The 21,521-nt window shown below is 39.9% G+C and overlaps 3 protein-coding genes across 3 annotated transcripts; 1 reads left to right on the plus strand and 2 right to left on the minus strand.

Moving 5' to 3' along the window:
- Positions 1-428: 428 nt before the first annotated feature.
- Positions 429-4,212, plus strand: LOC310934157 (glutathione S-transferase 3-like). Its single transcript, XM_083897820.1, has 7 exons — positions 429-503; positions 611-741; positions 2,150-2,201; positions 3,313-3,445; positions 3,554-3,689; positions 3,769-3,894; positions 3,994-4,212. The coding sequence occupies exons 2-7, from the start codon at positions 655-657 to the stop codon at positions 4,114-4,116; spliced, it is 657 nt and encodes a 218-aa protein (XP_083753946.1). The 5' UTR covers positions 429-503; positions 611-654; the 3' UTR covers positions 4,117-4,212.
- Positions 4,213-4,394: 182 nt separating this feature from the next.
- On the minus strand, positions 4,395-6,848 carry tmem14a (transmembrane protein 14A). The gene is made up of 5 exons (XM_083897169.1): positions 6,785-6,848; positions 6,080-6,162; positions 5,505-5,606; positions 5,347-5,434; positions 4,395-5,235 (listed from the first exon to the last, which is right to left on the minus strand). The coding sequence occupies exons 2-5, from the start codon at positions 6,153-6,155 to the stop codon at positions 5,193-5,195; spliced, it is 309 nt and encodes a 102-aa protein (XP_083753295.1). The 5' UTR covers positions 6,156-6,162; positions 6,785-6,848; the 3' UTR covers positions 4,395-5,192.
- Positions 6,849-9,115: 2,267 nt separating this feature from the next.
- Positions 9,116-21,123, minus strand: agpat5 (1-acylglycerol-3-phosphate O-acyltransferase 5 (lysophosphatidic acid acyltransferase, epsilon)). The gene is made up of 8 exons (XM_083897168.1): positions 20,455-21,123; positions 18,641-18,710; positions 18,436-18,551; positions 18,231-18,320; positions 17,288-17,378; positions 15,736-15,897; positions 12,214-12,337; positions 9,116-11,007 (listed from the first exon to the last, which is right to left on the minus strand). Exons 1-8 carry the CDS (start codon positions 20,671-20,673, stop codon positions 10,782-10,784), a joined length of 1,098 nt encoding a protein of 365 aa, XP_083753294.1. The 5' UTR covers positions 20,674-21,123; the 3' UTR covers positions 9,116-10,781.
- Between the last annotated feature and the right edge of the window lie 398 nt (positions 21,124-21,521).

Raw genomic sequence — 21,521 nt, forward strand, 5'->3', positions numbered from 1 at the left:
CTACGCAAGATTGTTGTGCTTTTGGCTACAGTGAGCAATGTCGTCCTAGAGAGAAAGACTGTGGAAGCGGAATAACATTGAAACAGTGGCCGTTTCTCACTTTTCTGTGTCACGGAACGCAGTTTTAAGAACATTTGAGGCGAGAAATTGGCCATTTAGAGTCTAAACATGTGCTGTGTGTATTAAGATATGACGTATTTTTAGTTTGGCAGCGACGGTGTCGCCGTTTCAAACACGGTGATTTAAACATCACTAACGTACCGCTAACTACTAATGCATATAGTTTCTCACATTAAACCCTAAACATAATTGCCGAATTTGTTTAGTTCTAAACACAAATACTATTATTTCCCAAGATGCTTAGCGGTAATATGTTAATACGGCATGTTGCTATTGGCCGGAGCTCACCAATCACAGCCTGTCGACATTTGTTTCTCTCCGAAACTGAAAATTATATAAGGACTTTTTCAGCGAGTTATTCACTCTGCGTCATCTTCGTCTGAGTAAGTTTGCTTCAGTCACTTATCACCACAACGACGTTTTTAATTAATTCAGTTCCGTTCTCATGTTTTTTCCCTCCACCTCTCACCCGGTGTTCCTATCTTTGCAGGTTTCCATTCCCACACACACACATACACATCACTAACTGTGACCATGGCTGGAAAAGTTGTTCTTACATACTTCAATGGCAGAGGGAGAATGGAGACGATTCGCTGGCTTTTGGCAGTCGCAGGAGTTGAGGTATTCTGCAAAAAAATAAATCAAAGATGTGGTCTGGTTAAGGTCAGGTTCAGGCGTAAACTAGTAATGTTTAAGGTTAGTGATACGGCTTTGTTCAGGCTGTTTACATGAATGGGCGTGACAGCAGCGTCCTAAAGGGAATAGCGTGTGTGTTCTTGTTATATTTGTAATAGACACAACGTCAACGTGTGTCCAGCACTAATTTGTATAAAAGTGAGGACATTTTGGGAAAGTAAGGGACATATAGGCTGGTTCTCAACTTCTGTCACAAGTGCTTTTTCAGGGTTAAGGCTTGGTTTTGGGGTTAGGCATTAAGCTGTGATGGTTAAGGGACGAGAGAACTTCGGTAAAGTTGGAAAGATATTCACAGATTCGGACTTTCGAGTTCAATAGCTTGTAAACGAAACGTTCTATAAACACAAGCGTAGTCTCTTCCGAATCAAAATTGTGTACTCAATGAGCTACAGTAACATTTTCATCCAACAGACCTGAATTCCGGGCTGGAAGAGAAACATGAGTCTCTATGCGCAGCGGCAGCGAGACGAGTGTGAGGCGAGTGCCCAGGGACCGTCTACAAATTGCAACACAAGAGCTCGCTGTCGCTGCGCATAGAGAATAATGTTTCTCTTCCAGCCCGGAATTCAGGTCTGTTGGATGAAAATGTTACTGTAGCTCATTAAGTACACAATTCTGATTGAGAAGACACTACGCTTGTGTTTATAGAACGTTTCGTTTACAAGCTATTGAAGCCGAAAGTCCGAATCTGTGAAAATCTTTCCAACTTTACCGAACTGACGAACTAATGCATCATGTCTATGAATGCCAGTCTTTTTATTAAGTACCTTGAAGGGATACTTGAGTAAAATTACAAATATCTTCCCAGAAAATGACTTTCGTAGAAGTTGAAGTCACTTTTTGATAATATTACTTAAGTAAAAGTACTTAAAGTATGTGACATTTACTGTACTTAAGTCATTTTCTGATATATTATGTACCTTATAGAAGTAAAAGTAGTAGTCTTTCAAATGCAATCCCATGTTGCAGTGCGTGAATGGTGATGAAAGATGTGAATGGCAAAACTTAAGTGTAAAAAGCAGCTCAACAAGACTAGAAAAGCTCTATGTAAATACACACCGTTGTTATACTAAAAGGTTAAGAACAAAACTTTCCTGAATGTGAACTGAGAAGGCAATAAACCATAGAAGCAGGAACTCTCTAACCCATTTGTGAATGAGAAAATCACAAAGTGGTTAAACACTAAAAGTGCATACGGGGCAAAAAAAATAAGGGCTATTCAAATTTCACCTCCTGTCTTGTTCTTTTTCCCCTTTTTATAGTGAAATCAGCACTTTTATGTTGTGGGAAATGAAAACAATTGAAATGTGACCCACATCTGTTTCACACACAGTTCGAGGAGGTGTTCCTGACCACCAGGGTGCAGTATGAGAAACTCCTCGCAGGTCAGTTACTTTCAACAACTCGTTTAATGATTAAACACTAATCTCTGGGCTAAAGCTCTTTTCTGTGAGTCTTTACCACCTGAAAACATTCAATCATTTCTAGCATCTCACGGTTTTTAAGTCAGGTGGGGAGTCATAATGCATTTTTCATAAAAATTGATTTAATCACAGAATAGCTTCAGATAAGAGTTTACTGTTTCAGTGTTAAATAAATGATAGGAGTATAGGTTACCTTAACCAGGGTGCCAATTACACACGTCAGCTATAATCATAGCTTATGGCAGCTCCACTCACGCTGTAGAGTCCAATGTGCAGAGAGTTGAGCTGGTCAAAGGACTTAACTGGGCAGCACTGCATCACAAACATGGCTGCGAGAACACAAAGATTCTCTCTGATAGAGAGCCGCATGTTTGACATAACTTCAAACACAGTGCTGTTTCCATCTCGACATCTCGGAAGGAGGCACAAATTATAGTAGTTACTTTATGGTTACGGTAAAGTAGCAGTAAAGCTAGAATGTTTAGTAAAAAAGATTTCTCACTGACTTGTGCTTGGTTTGGTGCCAACTGGGTTGACAGAGGCAGCAAGTTTCAGCTCAAAGGGCTTTCAGGCTGCCTGGTCTTGGTCCTCATGGTTTTTCTAAGTGCAGAAACTTGTAGTGACCTTTCATTGATCCACTCATAAACACTTTAATGGCAAAAAAAATGACGCCTGTGGTTTAATTTAGGTAATTTACAGAGCTGCTTTTAGCTGTAATACTCAAACATTCTCGCTCTGTATTGGTAAGTTGAAGTAGGCGGCAAAGGGATCTCTTTATTTTGTGCACAAATGAGGTCAAATGACTCGGCAGGCACTCCTTTGTCTTTGACTGAGGCCTTAAGAATTTGCAGAGCCAGTCATGCAACGAAAGGCAAGCTGTGTTGAAAGAGTTTTTAGAACGAAGTGAAACATGCTTACATTCTAAGAAAGGATTAATGTATAGGTTTGTTCAGTTGGAAGTCTGGAGCTTGATTCATGTGAGAAGTAAGCTGAGGGAGCAGCCACTCCTTGTCTGTCCGTTCTAGTGTGTGAAACATGAAACAAAGCATGACTTGCTGTTTTGCCTCCGCAGATGGAGACCTCATGTTCGAGCAGGTTCCACTGGTGGATATTGACGGCATTAAGCTGGTCCAGACCAAGGCGATCCTGAATTACATCGCAGAGAAGTACAATCTCAACGGAGACGATCTCACAAACCGTGCCATGTACGACCCAGTCACTAAACAGTGCAACGATGGGACCATCTAATTTATCATATTATTATGATTATCATTCATTTATTCTAATGTATGTGCGCATTTGCTTTGCCTCAGGATTAACATGTACTCAGAAGGATTGATGGATCTCATGGAGATGATTATGACGTTGCCCTTCGTCCCAGATCCAAAAGCAAAAGTGGACAATATTGAAACAAAAGCAAAAGCACGCTATCTGCCCGTGTTTGAGAAGGTACCACTTTACACCCACATTTAGCGCATTCATATTTGGTTGATCGTTATAAATGAGATGTATTTCATAAACTCCCCAGGTTCTGTCTGGGTCCATATTCTTGGTGGGAGGAAAACTAAGCCGTGCAGATGTTCACCTATTTGAATGCAGCCTGATGCTGGAGGAGAAGATTACAGGCATCCTCGCCGACTTCCGTAATATCAAGGTAAATGTGACAGTGTTAACAAATGTTGGCATATTACTGGGGAAATATAAATAAAAATACAGGCCTAACACTTTCTGAATGCTGCTCTGTGTGTTGAAGGCTTTTCAGGGCAGGATGAAAGAAAACCCTGCCATCAAAGAATTTCTGCAGCCGGGCAGCAAGAGGAAGCCACAGCCAGACGAGGTCTATGTGAAACAAGTGAGGGAGGTGCTACGCTTTTAACTTCCCCTGTCATTGGAAAAGATCTCCTCACACGTTCAAGTCCTAGTGTTAACATGTAACATGTCGACCGAATAAAATCAAACTTTTTTGTTCCGTGTCAAACCTACAGAGCTCTTTTCTTTGACTTATCTGGTACAACAAACAACAAAAATAATAATAATCATTTAGAGAATCACACCTTTTTTAATTTGGCTTTTTACTTATTACAAAAACATTTTCCCTCAGCAATATTTTGATCATTTTTAAAGACTGCAGTGAAAAACTGATGTAGTGTGTAAAGTAAACCTCAGTGACGCAACGCAAATCTAAGACAATATGACAATAACATGAAGAAATAAATGTGAATCACAAGCTCATTAACAAAAATATTTGAGTTATACATGATTTAAAAAAAAATACTGCAATTAGAGTTCATCCATATCTGTTAACACCCACTGGAAGGACCTTGTATATACAGATACAAGGTTCTTCTTCTATGGGGTTTAATAGCAGCTTATAAAGCAAAACTAGTTTTAATGTTTTGGCAAATTATTTACTTGGTTTAGCCATTAACAAAAAAAAACCCCACAATGCTTGTTAACAAAAATATCTTATCAGCCGATCAGTGGAAGTGGCAGAAGTCTACAGTCCTGGAGAGACTATTTTTAAATGATATAAATGAGGGTTCAGAATTACAGTACTGTGCAAAAGTCACCATTAGATTCTGAATAAACACATTTCAAAAACCACCCTGGCCGAGTGAAACCATAATTAATGTTGTGGATCAAACCTGTATTTGTCCTATTTCAAAGGTCTCATGTCGCGTGAGTTACACATTGACAAGTTGCTCATAAATAAGATTTTCAGTCACATCAGTCCAATTTAAATTCCCACCATGACAGAATTTGACGTAAGACATAAAATTAAAAAAAGCTGGTGGAGACTTTTGCACAGCACTGTAACCACACACCGACTCTAAACATACAACAGACTTTGATTTAGTGCCTTTGAATTGGAATGATTTTGGATTTCCTTTCAGAACTGACTGAGCTTGTCCACTCTCAGTTCCTCAGTTTGATCAAGTGTTGTTTCTGTGGTCACACCATGATCAGGAGCAAGAGTCGAAACACCATCAACAAACTGTGAGAAAGAGACACAGAGCGGCTCGTTAATGACCGACTTCACGTGGGCGTTGGTGCTTGAGTTGCTCAATAAATGACTTCATGTTGAGCAACTGTCTGTGACCCTTACCTCAGTCCTGACATTAGGCCGGCTGGGAGGATTTTTCCAGACTTCTTGTATCTTGTTCCCATCACTAAAGCGAGGACTCCAGCAGAAACTGAAAGACAGGACTGTTACATAATACTGGCAGGACATATGTTACAAAAAAAAAAGATGATCACACTTACGCAATGCGACCTTAATGTCCTTTGGGTCATTCGAGGTGTTATAGGCCCCATATGCTGATAATGAACCAAAGACTAAACCAGCCACCAGGGACATCACGCTGCCTGCAGTCAAACATGACATTGCTGTGTCTTGTGGTGATCAGAGAGGCAAAAACATGGACCAAAGGGAAACATAGACTGTATACAAATAATTGTACAAAGTCTTCCCATTTCCTCCTCAAACTAAATAACGATACACTAAAAAGCCACAAGGGGGCGACTCAGCTGGCTGGACGTCTATGGGAAAATGATCAAACTTTACCCATGTGATTTATAATGTCAGCAAATATTTTTCTGAGCAATTACTGATCTGTATGATTAGTTTGGTGTCTTGAAGAGCACATCACAACCGTACAGGGAATTATTGTTTTGAATTACGCAGATTTGGGGATTAGGCAAATTATACACTCTAAATTAACCATAGGTGTGAGTGGTTGTTCGTCTCCATGTGGCCCTATGATTGGCGACATATCCATACCCCGCCTTCGCCCCTGTCACTCAACTGCTAAAAAAAAAATGAATTGTGATCCTTTAACCTTTCCTCTTGTATCCCATGAAGCCTCCAAAGGCGATGACCGCCGCATAACTGAATCCAATCCAGTCCACTGCCATCACTCAACTGTAAACAGAAACACAACTCCAACTTTTAAGCATTAAACATGAAAATAAGTATGTGGAATTGGTATCGGTCAGATGAAAATGTAAAATCCAAAAATCCTATATATCGCATGCTGTACTATGCACCAAAAACTGTTCATAAGATTCAGCAAGAGCATTTTAGCTGTTTGGGCTGTGTATTTCTTCTTTTTTGGGAGAACAATATTCGTTACACAGTTGGAGAATTGTGTCTTTGAAACGACTTCACACAAAAAGTGGTATGTCCCATCATAAAACAAGACAACATACAGATAATATATAAATAAATAACATTCTATACTACTATACTTTTGAATAAAAGATTCACAATTCAGTGCATCTGTTAGCTGATAAATTTGTGCAAATTAGTGACTGTGAGTGGAGTTCTTCATATAACTACTTGCAGGAAGCTTGAACGGCCGCTGGATGTCGCTGTAATAATGAGTGAAAAAAAAACCAGGAAGCCTACAGACAACTACGTATCCTCGCATACATTTGACAAAATAGAGACATTACCTCTATTTTACGACATGTGACCCACGTACTGTGAATGCTGATGTGGTTATATAGCTGTGTGACTCGTCTCGGTGTATGTATGTTGTTACCTGAAGTCCAAAAAATAAGAGCAGAACTCGCGAGCGTTAGCTTCAATCTGTCACTGAACTTCCTGGTTACTGCCCTCAGAACCCGAACGCGCATGTGCAGCTTCAACGCGCTGCGTTCACTGACCGACGATAACGTGGGAGGGAAAGTGGTAGTTATTTTCGGGGAGCCAACCCTCGTAACGGATCATGCCAATTAGCAGAAGCAACACACGACCACATGCATATAATCGTTTTATGTAAATATGTGTATTGTATTGGTTGTTTTTAATACGTAACTTTAATACGTAACTGTAATATACAGTACGTAAATCTCACTGAAAAAACAAGCTGCTGAAAAACTGATTTCATCCACATTCAATATACATCTGTTTGTGTCTAAGGTACATTAAGATTTATTCGCCGTTTACTTGCCGTGAGATATAATTTTCAGGTTGTAAACTTGAGTTCGTAATGATGACAATTAGCTGCATAGACGCTGTAGCTAACCGTTAAGACCGTTTTTTAAAATATTATTTTTAACCAATGTACATGTTTTTTTTATATACATGCGAGTATATGAGTATGGGTAATAAAACGGTCTTAACGGTTAGCTACAGGTTAGCTAACGGCTAGCTTTGAATTCGTCCTTTGATGATGTATTAAAGGACTGATCATCATAGGCACATCATGGTTTGTCCTTTAATGTCATCAAAGGATTCTGGTCTGTCCTTTAATACGTCATCAAAGGACTGGTTGAGAATCATGAGCTACATATAAACCTTGCTCCAGTCTCAGTTTTCGATTCCATTCACCATTCTCTGCACTGAACAGTGACCGACAGCAGCGTATACCAACTTTTTGACTGAACACTTCAACAACACAGCATGGACTCAAGCAACCAAGTCCTCCTTGAAGATAACACCAACCTGAGGAGGCAACTTTTTCAGCAGGGGGAAGAAATCCAGCTCCTCCAGAACCTTTTCCAGACAGCGTTAATGCAGAATGCTGAGCACTGTGCACCGAGTACAGCGCAGCATCGCAGGGATCTGATGCATGAAGAAACCCTCCGATATCAGCGGAGTACAGTAGCCTACATCCTGTCTCTGGAGAAGCACTGTCATATGCAGCATGAGCAACTCAACCAGTTAAAGCTCAATGCCAACAAGCTCATAGAGGCCTCGGACAAAGTGATGGACCTGGAGAGGATGTTGCTGAAAAAGGACATGAAAATTGCCCAACTGGAGAAGGTCTTGATGGCTGAGACACTGTTGTATGAAGAGATGATGGGTGACTTGCGGCAGAGAGGGGAAAGGTGGAGGAGGAAGTACGCCACCTTGGACTTCAACATCAGGGAGAAAAAGAGGAGAAAACAAGAGAGGGAAGAGGCCTTTGCCATGTTGACCCAAGTGGCCCCCTCATTAGAAGTGGATGAGAGCAGTGTGAAGAAAAGGAGGCGTTTGGACCAGAACGTGGAGAGTGAGGGTGACCAGGTTGTCGGATCGAGTGAGGTTCCCCTCCAATCATCACTGCATGATCTCTTTCACATTTAACTGCTGCACAGGTGTGACTGTCCCTCACCCAACCCTCTTTCGACCCTGACCTTCTTCATCCACCCCTCCTTTGACTCCTAACCTCCTTCATCCCTCCAACATCCATCCTCTCTTCTACCGCAGCCCCAGCTGCTGTGACTCTCTCCCAAGCTTTCGAACAAAGTGAATAAAAGTACAGCAGCAACAAATGGGACAAAGTGTTGATTGTGCAGTTGTTGAAGAAACTGCAGTCGCTGACTTTACTGAAAAATACAATTGTACGTTCGCCACACTTTTCTTTGTGGTGAGCCTTGACAATCAATTCCTGGTACTTGGCTTTCTTTATGTGGAGACCTATGAGGGCTCTACAGGAGTTTGCACATTCACTATAGTTATATTTAAAATTTGTCAAGTTGACAGCAAAGTTGGAGAAAAGTTTTTCATAAATTTTAAGAGAAAAATCTATTATGTCGAGGTTTTTTTGAATTTCAATTGCACCCTCACACACCAAAGTCCATGGAGAATATCAGCATTTTAACAAAGACTTTTACAGTAAAAACCATGCAAACCAAGCCCAACTGCAGTGTAATTTTATATATATATATATTTTTTAGTTTGTTTCACTCAAACTATAATCGTGGTGATGACAGCTCAGGCTTCGACCTGCATGACTTATGTTTTGATTTACCTTATACCTGTGACTAAGTATGACAGGTGTAAATAATTACATGTTGCAGACACTACAGGACAAAAGTAACAATTTGACACGTTCCAAAAGAAACAATTTATTTCAACTCCAACCCCCCTCCCCGCATTTCCAGAAATTAAACACATTAAAGGTTTCATCAATGCATAATTGTCCTCGAAAAGTGTAAATGCATTCTTAGAGCAAAATAAGCCACTATGAACTGTAGAAGATGTGACCACAAGCTGCAGAGAGGAGCAGCAGCAGCATTAGCAGCAGCAGCCCCAGCAGAGCAGAGAGCCTCCGTGGCCCTCTGTGTGTGAGGGCCGAAAAACCAGCTCCTCCAAAGAGAAGGCACACATTTCCAAAAAACTGTTGGCATTGAAATACTGTCTAGAGTTTCCTGATGACTTACAGTCAGATCTTGTCAGAATAAAAATAACTATAAAATGGCTGACAAGGGTCATTTAAGAAAAAGGAAGGATTATTCAAGTGAGGTATTGGAGCAATTCATGTGAGGAAAACGTATAGTGGACGTACTCTAGACGACGATGAGAAAGCGAGTATGTAAAGTGACTCGTGGAAAAATGCAATGGTTTCATTACAGTAAACAGCGACGATGGACACAGTGCATTTCACAATACAGTGATGATTATAATACAAATGGCTTTGAGTGCACAGGAACCTGTGATATACTGTTAACATGGCTTTTGTCAGCTTTTTGCTAGGTAGATAGTTTCAAGTGAGCTGTAACGCGGCATTTAAAAGTAACAAATGCATATAAAAGTCGATGGAACTGTGAACAAACAATAACTTAAAGTCAAATTATATAATTGTCATTAGTTAGGCGAAAAATACACCATGTTTTGGCAATGTTAAAGTGGTTCTTTACAATGGTAGAACATTTTCGGCGGCGTTCCTCTATATGAGCTCACTGGCGTCAAAATTTAACAAACACAAAGACTGAAACGTGTTTTTCCAAGACAATTAGTGGGTGGTGAACGACAAAAAAATTAACTTTAACAGCTACATTCATTTATATATATATATATATATATATATACACATATAACTGAAACGACATTAACGTGGACATATGTATGGTAAACACTGCAGCTGGTGTCATGTCTGTGAGCCCCTATAGACGACTGCATGCTATTTATTCTGTTCTACTAATGTAAAAACATCACTTTCAAATGAGAAAAGTGCATAATCCACCTGACGTGGGACTTGGCATAAGAAAAAAACAGACATTGCCACCAATGTCAACGAGTCAGTGCACTTTATAATTAATGAGCCATCGTCAGTAGGCTGGTCTGCACCGAGTCAGCTACTCGCAGCAGCCGATTCCCATCATTAAATGAGTTTTCAGCACACTCTGTTGTCAAGAATAAATGGCATAATATAAGAGCTTTAGGGAGCATGCAAGAACACAAATTTGGTTAAATCTTTTGGAGGGGGGAAAACTTGTATATAGATTTATTATTATTTTTTTTATTTTTTTATGTCATAAAGGGGATTATCTTTAGTCATACTTTTCAACAATGTTTATTTCTGCTAGGGAACAAGTAGCACAGAAGGGGCTTTCTTCTCCTTCTATTTTTTTTTCTTCTGTTCAGCTCACGGTCAACATGAAGTCAAATGTACGGGATAAATCTCTGAGCCTCTTATCAGATTCAGCTCTGAACACACCTCGTGTTGCTGTGATGCAGGGAAATGGCAGTGCCTGCCTCTCCACATCTTTTGTGCGTCTCATTATGACAGCCTCTGCCTCCCCCACCACCCCACTCCCACAGCTGTTTCATTAAGGAAACGCGTTCACCCACAGCCAGCCAAGCAGTGTCCCGTACACCCAGGTTCTCACATACAGTTTCCTGCCGTTCTCTGTCAGCAGTAATGGCAGTGTCAGTCCCCCCAAGATCATCAGCGAAGGGACAGTTTTGCAGAGGCTCAGAGGAGATGGTTTGCCTTCCGTGGGGAACTTGTGGAGTTTGTCTGCATCCTTTGACTCATAGAAATCCGTGAGCAGCCTTTGGGAAAAGAACAAAAAAAAAAGGTTTCAGTCGGTCATAGAAATACACAGACAAAATATGAGAAGAAAAAACCTTAAAAATATAGAAACCACACACCTGCAACTTTGAATAAACAAAGTTAAAATTTCAGCCTCTTAACCCTAGAACAATATCGCTCAGATTCAAAACACCATCACTAACGCCGGGTGATTTTTACCCGAGATAATAAATACACCCAATAAAAAGTCCTTGTCATCAAAATATCAAAACATGACAAATTTGAGTAGTGTTCTTTTATTTTAAACTGCGTCATTTCTAACAAAATGAAAGAAAAGCATCATGAGGGGACCATATAAAAATGCTCCAAAATTACTGGAAAATTAGGAATTTGGGAACAAATTATTAATTTTTTTTTTTAAATAACGAAAATGAAAACTTGGTTTTGTGGAAAATCACATAAATGTATTTGCTTGGGTGAAAACCACCCAGCAATGGTTTTCTGGGGTTAAATGTGAATATTCTACATTATATAACAAATTTTGGTTTGTATGAACACCCTCTTTTCGAGGTTTGGGAACACAGATCAACACAGATCGACACCGAACAATGTAAAATAATCAAGAAGATAATCAACAGATGAATTGATGATGAATAATAATCATTTGTTGCACCTCTACTGAACACAAATCAGTTTTTTCCTGTGTGCTTCAAAAGTTTTTTTTTTTCTTTTATTGAATTGAATTGAATTCATTTATTCAGAAATGTGTGAGTTCACCACTTGGGTCACTTCAATACTTGGGAAACATGTATTGAAACTATTTGAATTTTATTAAAAGAGCACCAAGAGCAAGGTCAAGTTTTTCCTTTGCGACTCCAAAGTAACTATTCTGTCTAAAAGTGATAAAATGAATAATGAAACAATGAGGTGTATTTCTTTCTAAGTGCATGTTTTGGTTTGGCACCAATATTTTTTTCCTTTGTGTTAAATGGTTGTGATGTCAATCAAAAATTGCTTCATTATTATTTTCACATGAACCAGAAATAAAGATTTTCTCTCTACATTCTAAAGAGAGCTGCACATAACCGGCCCTTCAGAAGGGCTTTGTTACATTCGGTTTCTTCAAGAGTCTGTAATAAAAACTGTATTAAAAGTAGATTATGTGTCAACTGGACAACATTCAATCCAAAAAACCATGACTAATCCTTCCACCCACGCATACTTACCGGTCCTTGATTTCAAACCGCTCATGCAGCCACCTGCGGAAAAACAGTGGCTCTGTAGGAATTTCCTTTATGTCCACACGGTCGAAGTGTATGTGTACTCGGGGACATTCTTTGCACAGGAATTCTGTCAAACACAAGAAAATAAAGAGACTAAACAAAAACAGGAAGAGCCTTTCAGCAACACGGCACATAAAGTACGCACTTAAACTCAACACGACGTGACCCTGATAGAGGAGAGCTGCTATGATGCTCTGATGACAAGTTGGTATAAGAACATTTAAAAAGCCCCTGAGGTGCAGACGCTCGTTTGTCACAATGGTTACATAACGAATCATCAAACAAGAGCAAATGCAGAACTGTGGCTAAAATCTGGGTCAAGGTTAAATGTAGAAAAGTACTCTTCACATCTTTAATCATAACACTTTTCTAAAATCTCAAGTCTAAATCCATATCAAACTGTCAGGGCAGTGGGAAAAAAGAAAAGAAAACCAGAGTGCCTGAGAAGGTCAGACATGAAAAAAAAAAGAAGTGTGAACACTCAAGGCTACACATGTTTCCCAAAGGACCTTCAGGTTCCTGTTTCCACAACACGCAATATTATCAGGAAACTTGGCACCGTGGCCAAAAGAGGAAACCTAATCGAAGTCAGCAGCCAAAGACCGCTTTGGTTGGTGGAGCGGGAGACTATCAGCTGCTGCACACATTATCACTGACCTCCTGACATCATATTTGCCAGTATAACAAACACTGGCAACTCAGTGAACCACCTCCTCCCCCCCACCCCACCCCACCCCTCGAAAATAAAGCCAAGCTACCACTGCAGGTGATGAGTGTTTCAGCAGGATAACTCTCCAAACACTGGGAAAAAAAACTTGGAATAAATGGAGGAAAACAAGTCTTCGTTCTCATTTCCTCCTGAAATTAAAAAAACAAACAAACTTGAACAGAAGAGAAAAATAAAGAAGAAAGCAGGGAGCTCCATCACTGATATGAGTTTCTGTGGTGTCATTACACAATTTGATTATCCTCCTTATGAAGAGATTAGAGCTGCAACTAACGATTATTTTGGTAATCGATTAATCTGTTGATTATTTTCTCGATTAAACGATGTTCTCGAATGTCTTGTTTTGTCCACAAACCAAAATGATTCAGTTTTAATGATTTCTTTGTTATGTGGAGCAAAGAAACGAAGAAAATATTCACATTTAAGAAGTTAAAACAATCAGAAATCTTGTTTTAATCATGAAAAAAGCTTCAAACCAAACCAAAGTAGTTGGCGATTTCTTGCTAGTCTGTAATTTAATTTCTCCAATAAAAATAGATTCTAAGCATATGTACCTTGCACCAAAATTAGGATCAAGAACTCAAAACTGATTAACCATGACCAGCTCAGAGAAAATGAGCTGGTAAGAGTCATGGTTTCTCAGGTTGTTCAACTGAAACATAAATCACAAACCAAATCCTCGTTCATTAAATACAAGCTGATGGAATTGAAGATGGAGCTGTGGGCCAAGAGGAAAAACGGAAGACCACAGAGAAGGTGCACTGATGTTGTTAAAGAGGACACAAGAACAGTTGGTGTAACAGAAGAGGACACAGGTGAGAGGACAAGAATCAGATAATCCACTGTGGCGACCCATAAAGGAAGATGCCAAAACTGTAAGACTTCACAGGGTCCTATAAAAGGAAGTCTTTTATCTGAGAAACTGTAATTTCTACTAATAAAATAAAAGTGACCATCGTCACAACAACATGAAGTTATTCAAACTATCGGCCCTGATGTGAAATGGAAAGAACCTCAGTAATCTGCAGTGAGCTGGTCTCTTGCAGCTTCAGTTTAATCCTCATGAAATTACTAAAGTCTTCATCACCACATGAGGTAAGGAAGTGCGTGATGAGAAGAAAGCTGTTCTACTCCGTGTCGCATTTGCCACCAAACACATTGATGTTTATTCCTGACTGAAGCCGGAAGTATTTTCAAACGGAGCTCGCCAAACAACCGGGGAACACGGAATAATAATAAACTCCAAAACATGGAGTCATGCTGTTTACAGGAAGACACTGCTGTTTAATAGGTGATGTTTGGTATGTGATTAATGACTGAGGGAGTGCACACACTGTTGCAGGATTAAAAAATACAGCGCCAGTGAGACGACCGCCTGTGGCTTTGTTTGTAGCTGGTGTTAAAATACCATTTCTATCTCTGATAAACACAACGTATGATCACATTCAGATAATGGGTTTTTCTGCATGTTGTCTGCAAACATTGTAGGAAGTAACAACACAACAGATCCACACTATCCCACTTTCTGGCATCCTTCTCTTGTGGTATATAGTAGAGCTGAAACAATGAATCGTCAACTATTTTGATAATAGATTAATTGGTTTAAAGCTTTTTTCATTATTAAAACAAGGTTTCTGATTGTTTTAGCTTCTTAAATGTGAATATGTTTTTGTTGTTTTACTCCACATAACAAAGAAATCATTAAAACTGAATAATTTTGGTTTGTGGACAAAACAAGACATTCGAGAACATCATTTCCAGGTTTGACAAACACTGATCAATGTTTTCTTTTTAACATTTTCTGACATTTTATGGACCAAACGATTAATCGATTATGAAAATAATAATTTCAGCTCCACTGAGTAGTCGACAGACCCTGGTGGTGCTGTTTTTAAACATACGATTGTTGTACCACATTGCTTGAACATGCAGACATGAACATCATGAAATGCTGGACGACGACTTCACTGTCTCTCCATTTGCGTAGGTGATGCTGCTAGTGCCATTCTGCCCAATGGTGGAAACGAAAGGCACATCAAGATTAACATTCCAAACCATAATGTGGCTAGCCGAACAGTACTGGCACAGGTGTAGTGTACATTCTCACATTAGCATGCATATTTCTTGATCCACATACAGCTGGTTCTGGATGTTAAAAGGCAGTTTTTACCACATGACTGTGATAGTACTAGATGCTGGGCAGTAAAGACCAGTTCAGGGTTGAATGGTGCTTCTATTCTCCAAGCTGAGAACCATCTTCATTATATTTCATGTAAAGAAATGGTCTGGCGTTTACAATTATATTCTATATGCATGGGTTTTCCTCAGGACAGGCCGAGCTAAGCTGCTCTGTGCCGGCTCACTGTGGGCACTCGACCGCCCACAGAGGAGGAGCTGATCCCCGCCGATAACGCCGCTGCCAAAATATAAATACGTCATATCTTAACACACACAACACATGTTTAGACTCTAAATGGCCAATTTCTCGCCTCAAATGATCTTAAAACTGCGTTCCGTGACACAGAAAAGTGACAACAACAACAGTCTTTCTCTCTCGACGCCATTGCTCACTGTAGCCAGAAGCACAACAACCTTGCGCAGCGACCCCTACTGATCGGGCGGGAAATTGCAGCGCGTGTCCGTCACCACGACGCAGAAGTATAAAGGCTCGAGGCGTCTCCGTGGTGACGCAGACGGATAACGCATACGCAGTCGGAGAAGTATAATGTGGCCTTTACCCGGCATCGTCGGCGCAGGTGTTCTCAGACCAGAGGCGTCCAGCGTTCCCTCGTAGGCGACTGTGACGTCATACACGGCGTCCAGGTGGCCCTTCATCGTCTCGATGGCTATATGAGATGCCTTCATCCTGGGAGTAAGGGTGTGTTTCAATACAGCCAGTCCTATTGAAGACATGAAAATAAAAAAGAGCCTTAAGAGCCTTTTTCAAGGCAACTTTGTCTACGACGGACAAAAGAGGAAAAGTAGGATCACATTTCAAGCAGTTTGTTACAAAAAAAGCAGCTTTTTTTTAAGGATTAGTTGTATAAACTGTTCTTAAATTCAAATAATCCTCTAAAGGTCAATATTTCTCTTTGGCTTTTTTGGTGAAATATATTTTGTGGTTTACAGAATTAAGTAAAATGTTAGTTTTGTTTAAACAAGAACCTATAAATAGCTAAACCAGAGCAAATTTTTACTTTGCAGTGTATCTCATTCCCCCCCCCCCCCCCCCAGAGTACAGATGAACTGTAATTCAATGTGAATGACTATTAGGGTCAGTTTTTGGCTCTTGTTCTCGATGTGGCACCGTCAGTAATACCTCACAAATAGCAGATAATGTGCACATGTCAGCTCTCACACAGCGATTTATGTGGATTAATGGGGGAAGGTGATATTCAGAGACGTGGTGCACAGACGGGCTTAATCTCTGCTGAATGGATACACTGTGTGAGCAGATTTGGACACCACACTGTGAACAACAGCATCAAAAAAAATCTCTGACCCAACACCCAACATTTTACAGTAATATTTAAAGCAATTACCTAGCAAAAACCTTGAGGATTTACACACACACCCCAGTCCAACTACTAAGCAGTGACCAAAACTTTTGTGCCGATACATTTAAAACTAAGCAATTACAAAAACATAATGATCTCACTGCATAACAAATATTCTGCTCCCATAAAGAAATTAACAAGGCATAGTTTTATAGAGGTTTTTATGTGATATTTAGAGGGCTTGGATAATATCAGATTTTTCTTTTCTGATGTCCGATCCAGTGATTTTAACCACTACTGAACCAATACAGCTATGGAATGTGCTCCCCCTATATAATTCCACTTCAAACGCATGTCACTAAAGCAGTGAATAACACACCCGTTTCAACAAGACCAGACACAGCATTCATTTTCAGGGTCCTACTGGACTTGCTCAGTGTTACCACACCTTGCCTTTGCCCCCCTCACCCCCCTTTTGGATCTGCACTAATCCGACACAGAGCCTCTCTGAAATCCATGCGACAGGAATCAGTTGTAGCGACAGACAAAACTAATCCCCTTGACAGTTCTTAACTTTTAATTACGTGACTCGGTCTTAATGGCATACAATTTCAGTGGACACTTTTGGAATAAATATCTTTCTGTATGAAGACGAGGCCTCGTGGGTCAACAGCATGCAACCATGATTACAGGTCCCACAACAAGTACTCGGTCAGCTGTTTTAGACAGCGAGTGGGTGGCGCTGAATTAGTATGCAAGAGTAAAGCAAGAAACGGCTGACATCATGCAGTACCTTCTTTCGTAGCAAAAGCCTGACTGTCAGCGATAATGTTCTTCAGCTCTGGGTTATAGCGAGTTCCCTCTGGAAAAACGACGAGGTACATCTGTGGGGAGAAACAGGCGATAAATAAAATGTATGTCACTTTTGATTCTTTGTGGACTAGCCAAAGAGGAACCTCAATCAGATCCTGAATATGCTGAAGGAGAGCGATCAGCACAGTTATCACAGTGTGATGCAGTTCCCCAGTTATGGGCGACCTGACATTACTGTACATTTCCCTGTTAATTATTGTAAATTACTAGGATGTTACTATATCACAGGGCTAATTAGTACAAGTCATATGATTATCAAGTTGAATCATTATTTAAAGACCAAATTCAAATTTGCAAATAATGTAATTTATACACTAATCTCCAACAGTGTAATTCTTTTTAAGTGATTAAAAACAAGTGTCATTGAACACAATAATACTCTACATGGGACCCTTCATGACTGTTTGAACAACATGAACAAAAGGAATGATCATAAATAATCAGTCAGTTCACATGTCATCATCACATTTCAATCACAGGTGTATAAAGAAAATCTAAATTTGAACCAGAAAAGCACTTTGAGCACTACCTTCTCCAAGGCAGCTCAGTGCATACAAAATATACCCTGCCTGTGTACAGCGTGTGCGAATCAAGCCCAAAATTGAATCAGTTGTTCCTGGTCCGATTGCGGACATTTCCTGAAAATTTCATCCAAATCCGTCTGTGAATTTTCGAGTTATGTTGGTCACTAACAGACAGACAGATAAACAAACAAACTCCAGCGAAAACATATACCTCCTGGTGGAGGTCAATGAAAGAAAGCTCAAGCAGAACATGCCAAATAAGTTTGAAGATCCGCTTTTACATCACTACTAAATATTCACGTACTTGGGGTTCATTTAAAAAAACATCGCCAAACTCACTTGCGCTCCAGACTGAGTCTGAGAGAGGAGTTTCTTCTGCATTGTCTTCTCATTAAACTTTGCACTTCGCTTCACGTAGATCCCTCCATGCTGAAAGACAGAGATCATTTGATCAGTACTGCGGTGAGGAAATGTCATTCATGTTTCATTTACATGTGACATTTGCAAAATTGTGTTCAAACAATCACACCATTTCAGTCATTACCTGAGAGAAATACCATCCATACAGTGGGAGCCACTTCAGTCCATCTTTCAAAACATATCTGACATGACCAATAGCACTCTGCCTGATGGCGAGCATGTCAGCAATGATCCAGTCGACTAAAACGAAAGGGCATTAAAAGATAACAGATATTTAAACTGGTCTTTAAAATCTCTTCTTTTGGATACTGTATGTTAAAATACATTACCTGTGCATTGATGGTTAGACAGGTAGATCACATTCTCTTTGTTCTTTGGTATATCTCCATATATAACAATCTACGGAGAAAAGAAAAAGCAATGTGATTTTCAAGCAGATGTACTGAAAGGTCATCATCACTGCCAGACTAGTGTGTGTTTTGTTTTGTTGTGTCAATATAATAAAATGTATCAGGGATTAAATTCCAGTTCAGACTAGTAGCAATTTCCTTTGTAGCTTTTCAATGAACTCGCAGGGATTTATTACAGAGAACAGTCCCTGCTAATCTAACCATGTGGCTTCCAGTTGGAGGGACAGACACAAACGGCCTCATATCAGAGACCGCAGTTACAATGGCTCCAACACTATCACTACTAAGTGTACAAGGAGTGTCAAGAACAGGGTAAAAGAATGCAGACTTTCTTGCTATGCATCAGGTTTATCAGACTTGGTGTATGGCTCTGATATGAATGGAGTCATTGTCTTTATATAAATACATAGGTCTGCAAAAATAAACTGCACATTTATCATTAAATGCATGTGCAAAGCCCATAGATGTATGGATTAAGAGTCACAAAGGACTAATTAATAAAAGTGTTCCCACGTATCAACACATAAATCATTTATTGGTTCCTGCATCTTAAAATGTGTTAGACATCTTGTACTTGGGCGATGGTGGAGCAACTTGTTTTTTATCTGGAATATTGTGAGTTGGCTTCCCAGCTCTGCTAGGCTACATGCTGATGTGTCCTTGGACAAGACACAACCTGACATGAGTGCAGACGGCGCATAATGGATGATGTGTGAGAGAAAATGCACTGCACATACATTTGCTGTATGGATGTGTGAGTGAATGAATGGATGAAACTCAACTATAGTGTAAAGCAGCGTTGAGTGGTCATCAGGAATAAAAAGGCGCTATATAAGTGAAGACAATTTATTTAAAAAGATTGGATTATTTTGTTAATAAGAAAAGCTTGCCTGGGGATTTTTCTGTATTTTTTGCAATTTAAGTAGACATACTGTACATACAAGGTACATATAAGGAAAAGACAAAGTAAACTACAGATGAGCTTCAATGTGGGAGTCAAACTAAAAAACAACAACCAACTGATTAACTGAAATCTTTTGTTTCTGTGGCGTAAAAAAAAAAAAAAAAAAATCTAAAATGATCAAAGACCACTATATAGAGACATTGAATCTTCTTTTGTGTTGCTGATATTATGGGATACCTCATACACCAACTTAAACATTTAACATAAATGAAATGTTGTGTGAAACAAATCTATGCAAACTACTGTGAGTTCTTCCTGTCAGTTGCATATTCACAAAAACGGTTGTGCTTTATTTATTTATTTCACAATGTATAATAGAAGTGTAACTAACAGTTATTTTCACAACTGGTTGAATCAGTCAAATATTTTATCAATCCATTAGTTGTTTGGTCCATTGTATTCTCAAATGTATTTTGTCCACAATCCAAAAATCCAGTCTGAATGATTTCTCTTTAACTGACTATCAAAACAGATGAGCCAATATCGGTCAGATACTGGTCAAAATTACTGGATCGGATTTCGGGCACAGAATAGTGACTTTGATTTGGAGATTGTTTGAAATTGCACAATTTTGTTAACAACCAGTTTGAAAGGTCTAAAATGAATGTATCGGACTGACATCGGTATCGGTATATACTTGAGTTTGTGATATCGGTGTAAGGCACGAACATGTGGTATGTGCCATCCGATTAATTCAATAAAAGAGTAATCATCTAGAAAATACAAAGTCGTACCATGATCAAAGTTCACATGTAGTCGGATGACTCACCTCAACTCCTGTGTAGTTCTCAAAGAAGAACAGGACCATGCTCTGGTAGATGCAGTACAGTCGGTCGTCCAGCCTGTGATACAGTCTCGCCGGTAAAACAGTTGAAAGTAGACGCCAAACCCCCCATGACAGCAAATAAGCCGGGGCAGTTCCCAGCATGACGGTGGCTGGGAACCAGTACCGCAGCGAGTATGTGTGCACAACCAAGGAGAGCAGCATGGTCACAGCTCCGGCTCCACTGGAGTCACTCACAACAGCTCCTGAAGTACACACACTCTTGTGGGCACCGTGGCTAAGCTACACACTCTCTGTCCCGCGCCCCACCTGGCCTACTTTCAGCACACCTGTCCTGACAAGTCAGCATAAGAAAGTGACTGAGGAGCTAGCTGGCTAAAGCTAATTTTAACCTTGTGTGCAAAACGCATTTAGCCGAGTCGGCTAAAGCGCTCACGCCCCGCCATAATGCGATACAACAAACCCAGACTGAACCACTGTTATCCGATTAGTATCGTCATCTCAGAACGGCGAACCGGAAAACGACCTCAACCCGAACTCCGGACATTTACCCAAGTTAACGGACAACGTTAGCACACTGTTATTTAACGTGCTCGTGCAGAGGAAGTTTTAATTAACGCTACACGTGACATAAAATGCCTCTTTTGATGTGGATACGAGCGCGAAAAACCTAAAAAACCTAGCGTCTGTTCAGCTACCGGAAGACGACATTTTATAAAAAAAATGGCAACGCTTAGTTTTTCTATTTTTTCCACAGTTAGCTGTTCGAAAACTAGCTTCTTGCAGCAAATGTCACACACACGCCTTCTAACGTCAAAACGCCCTGTAACAACGACAACGCTGATTGGCCGAATGACGCAGGAGAGTCCGACCAATGGGCGTTCTCGTTTTAAAGGGACAGTACACACAAGCGTTTCCTTAGGTAACAACAACCCCAACAGATATACTTCACAAAATCTATACTTTACAGGAACTGGATATAGGAATATAAATGTATTTTGTCGTAAATAGAACTCTGAGTGCGAGCTCAAATCTTTAAATCTCTTACTAGT

This window comes from Microchirus variegatus (assembly GCF_963457635.1).
Source record: "Microchirus variegatus genome assembly, chromosome: 11".
Classification (NCBI taxonomy): Eukaryota; Metazoa; Chordata; class Actinopteri; order Pleuronectiformes; family Soleidae; genus Microchirus; species Microchirus variegatus.

Bases quoted from the DNA above. Each gene is read 5' to 3' on its own strand.
- LOC310934157 (XM_083897820.1), top strand. From the start codon at position 655: ATGGCTGGAAAAGTTGTTCTTACATACTTCAATGGCAGAGGGAGAATG. The intron at 742-2,149 runs GTATTCTGCAAA...TTTCACACACAG, and splicing joins TGGCAGTCGCAGGAGTTGAG to TTCGAGGAGGTGTTCCTGAC. The intron at 3,690-3,768 runs GTACCACTTTAC...TAAACTCCCCAG, and splicing joins ATCTGCCCGTGTTTGAGAAG to GTTCTGTCTGGGTCCATATT.
- tmem14a (XM_083897169.1), bottom strand. From the start codon at position 6,155: ATGGCAGTGGACTGGATTGGATTCAGTTATGCGGCGGTCATCGCCTTT. The intron at 5,607-6,079 runs GTTAAAGGATCA...GTTTGACTGCAG, and splicing joins CATGGGATACAAGAGGAAAG to GCAGCGTGATGTCCCTGGTG. The intron at 5,236-5,346 runs GTAAGGGTCACA...TCTTTCTCACAG, and splicing joins GGCCTAATGTCAGGACTGAG to TTTGTTGATGGTGTTTCGAC.
- agpat5 (XM_083897168.1), bottom strand. From the start codon at position 20,673: ATGCTGCTCTCCTTGGTTGTGCACACATACTCGCTGCGGTACTGGTTC. The intron at 18,321-18,435 runs GTAATGACTGAA...TCTGTCTTTCAG, and splicing joins ATGGATGGTATTTCTCTCAG to CATGGAGGGATCTACGTGAA. The intron at 17,379-18,230 runs GTGAGTTTGGCG...TTCTCCCCACAG, and splicing joins AGACTCAGTCTGGAGCGCAA to ATGTACCTCGTCGTTTTTCC.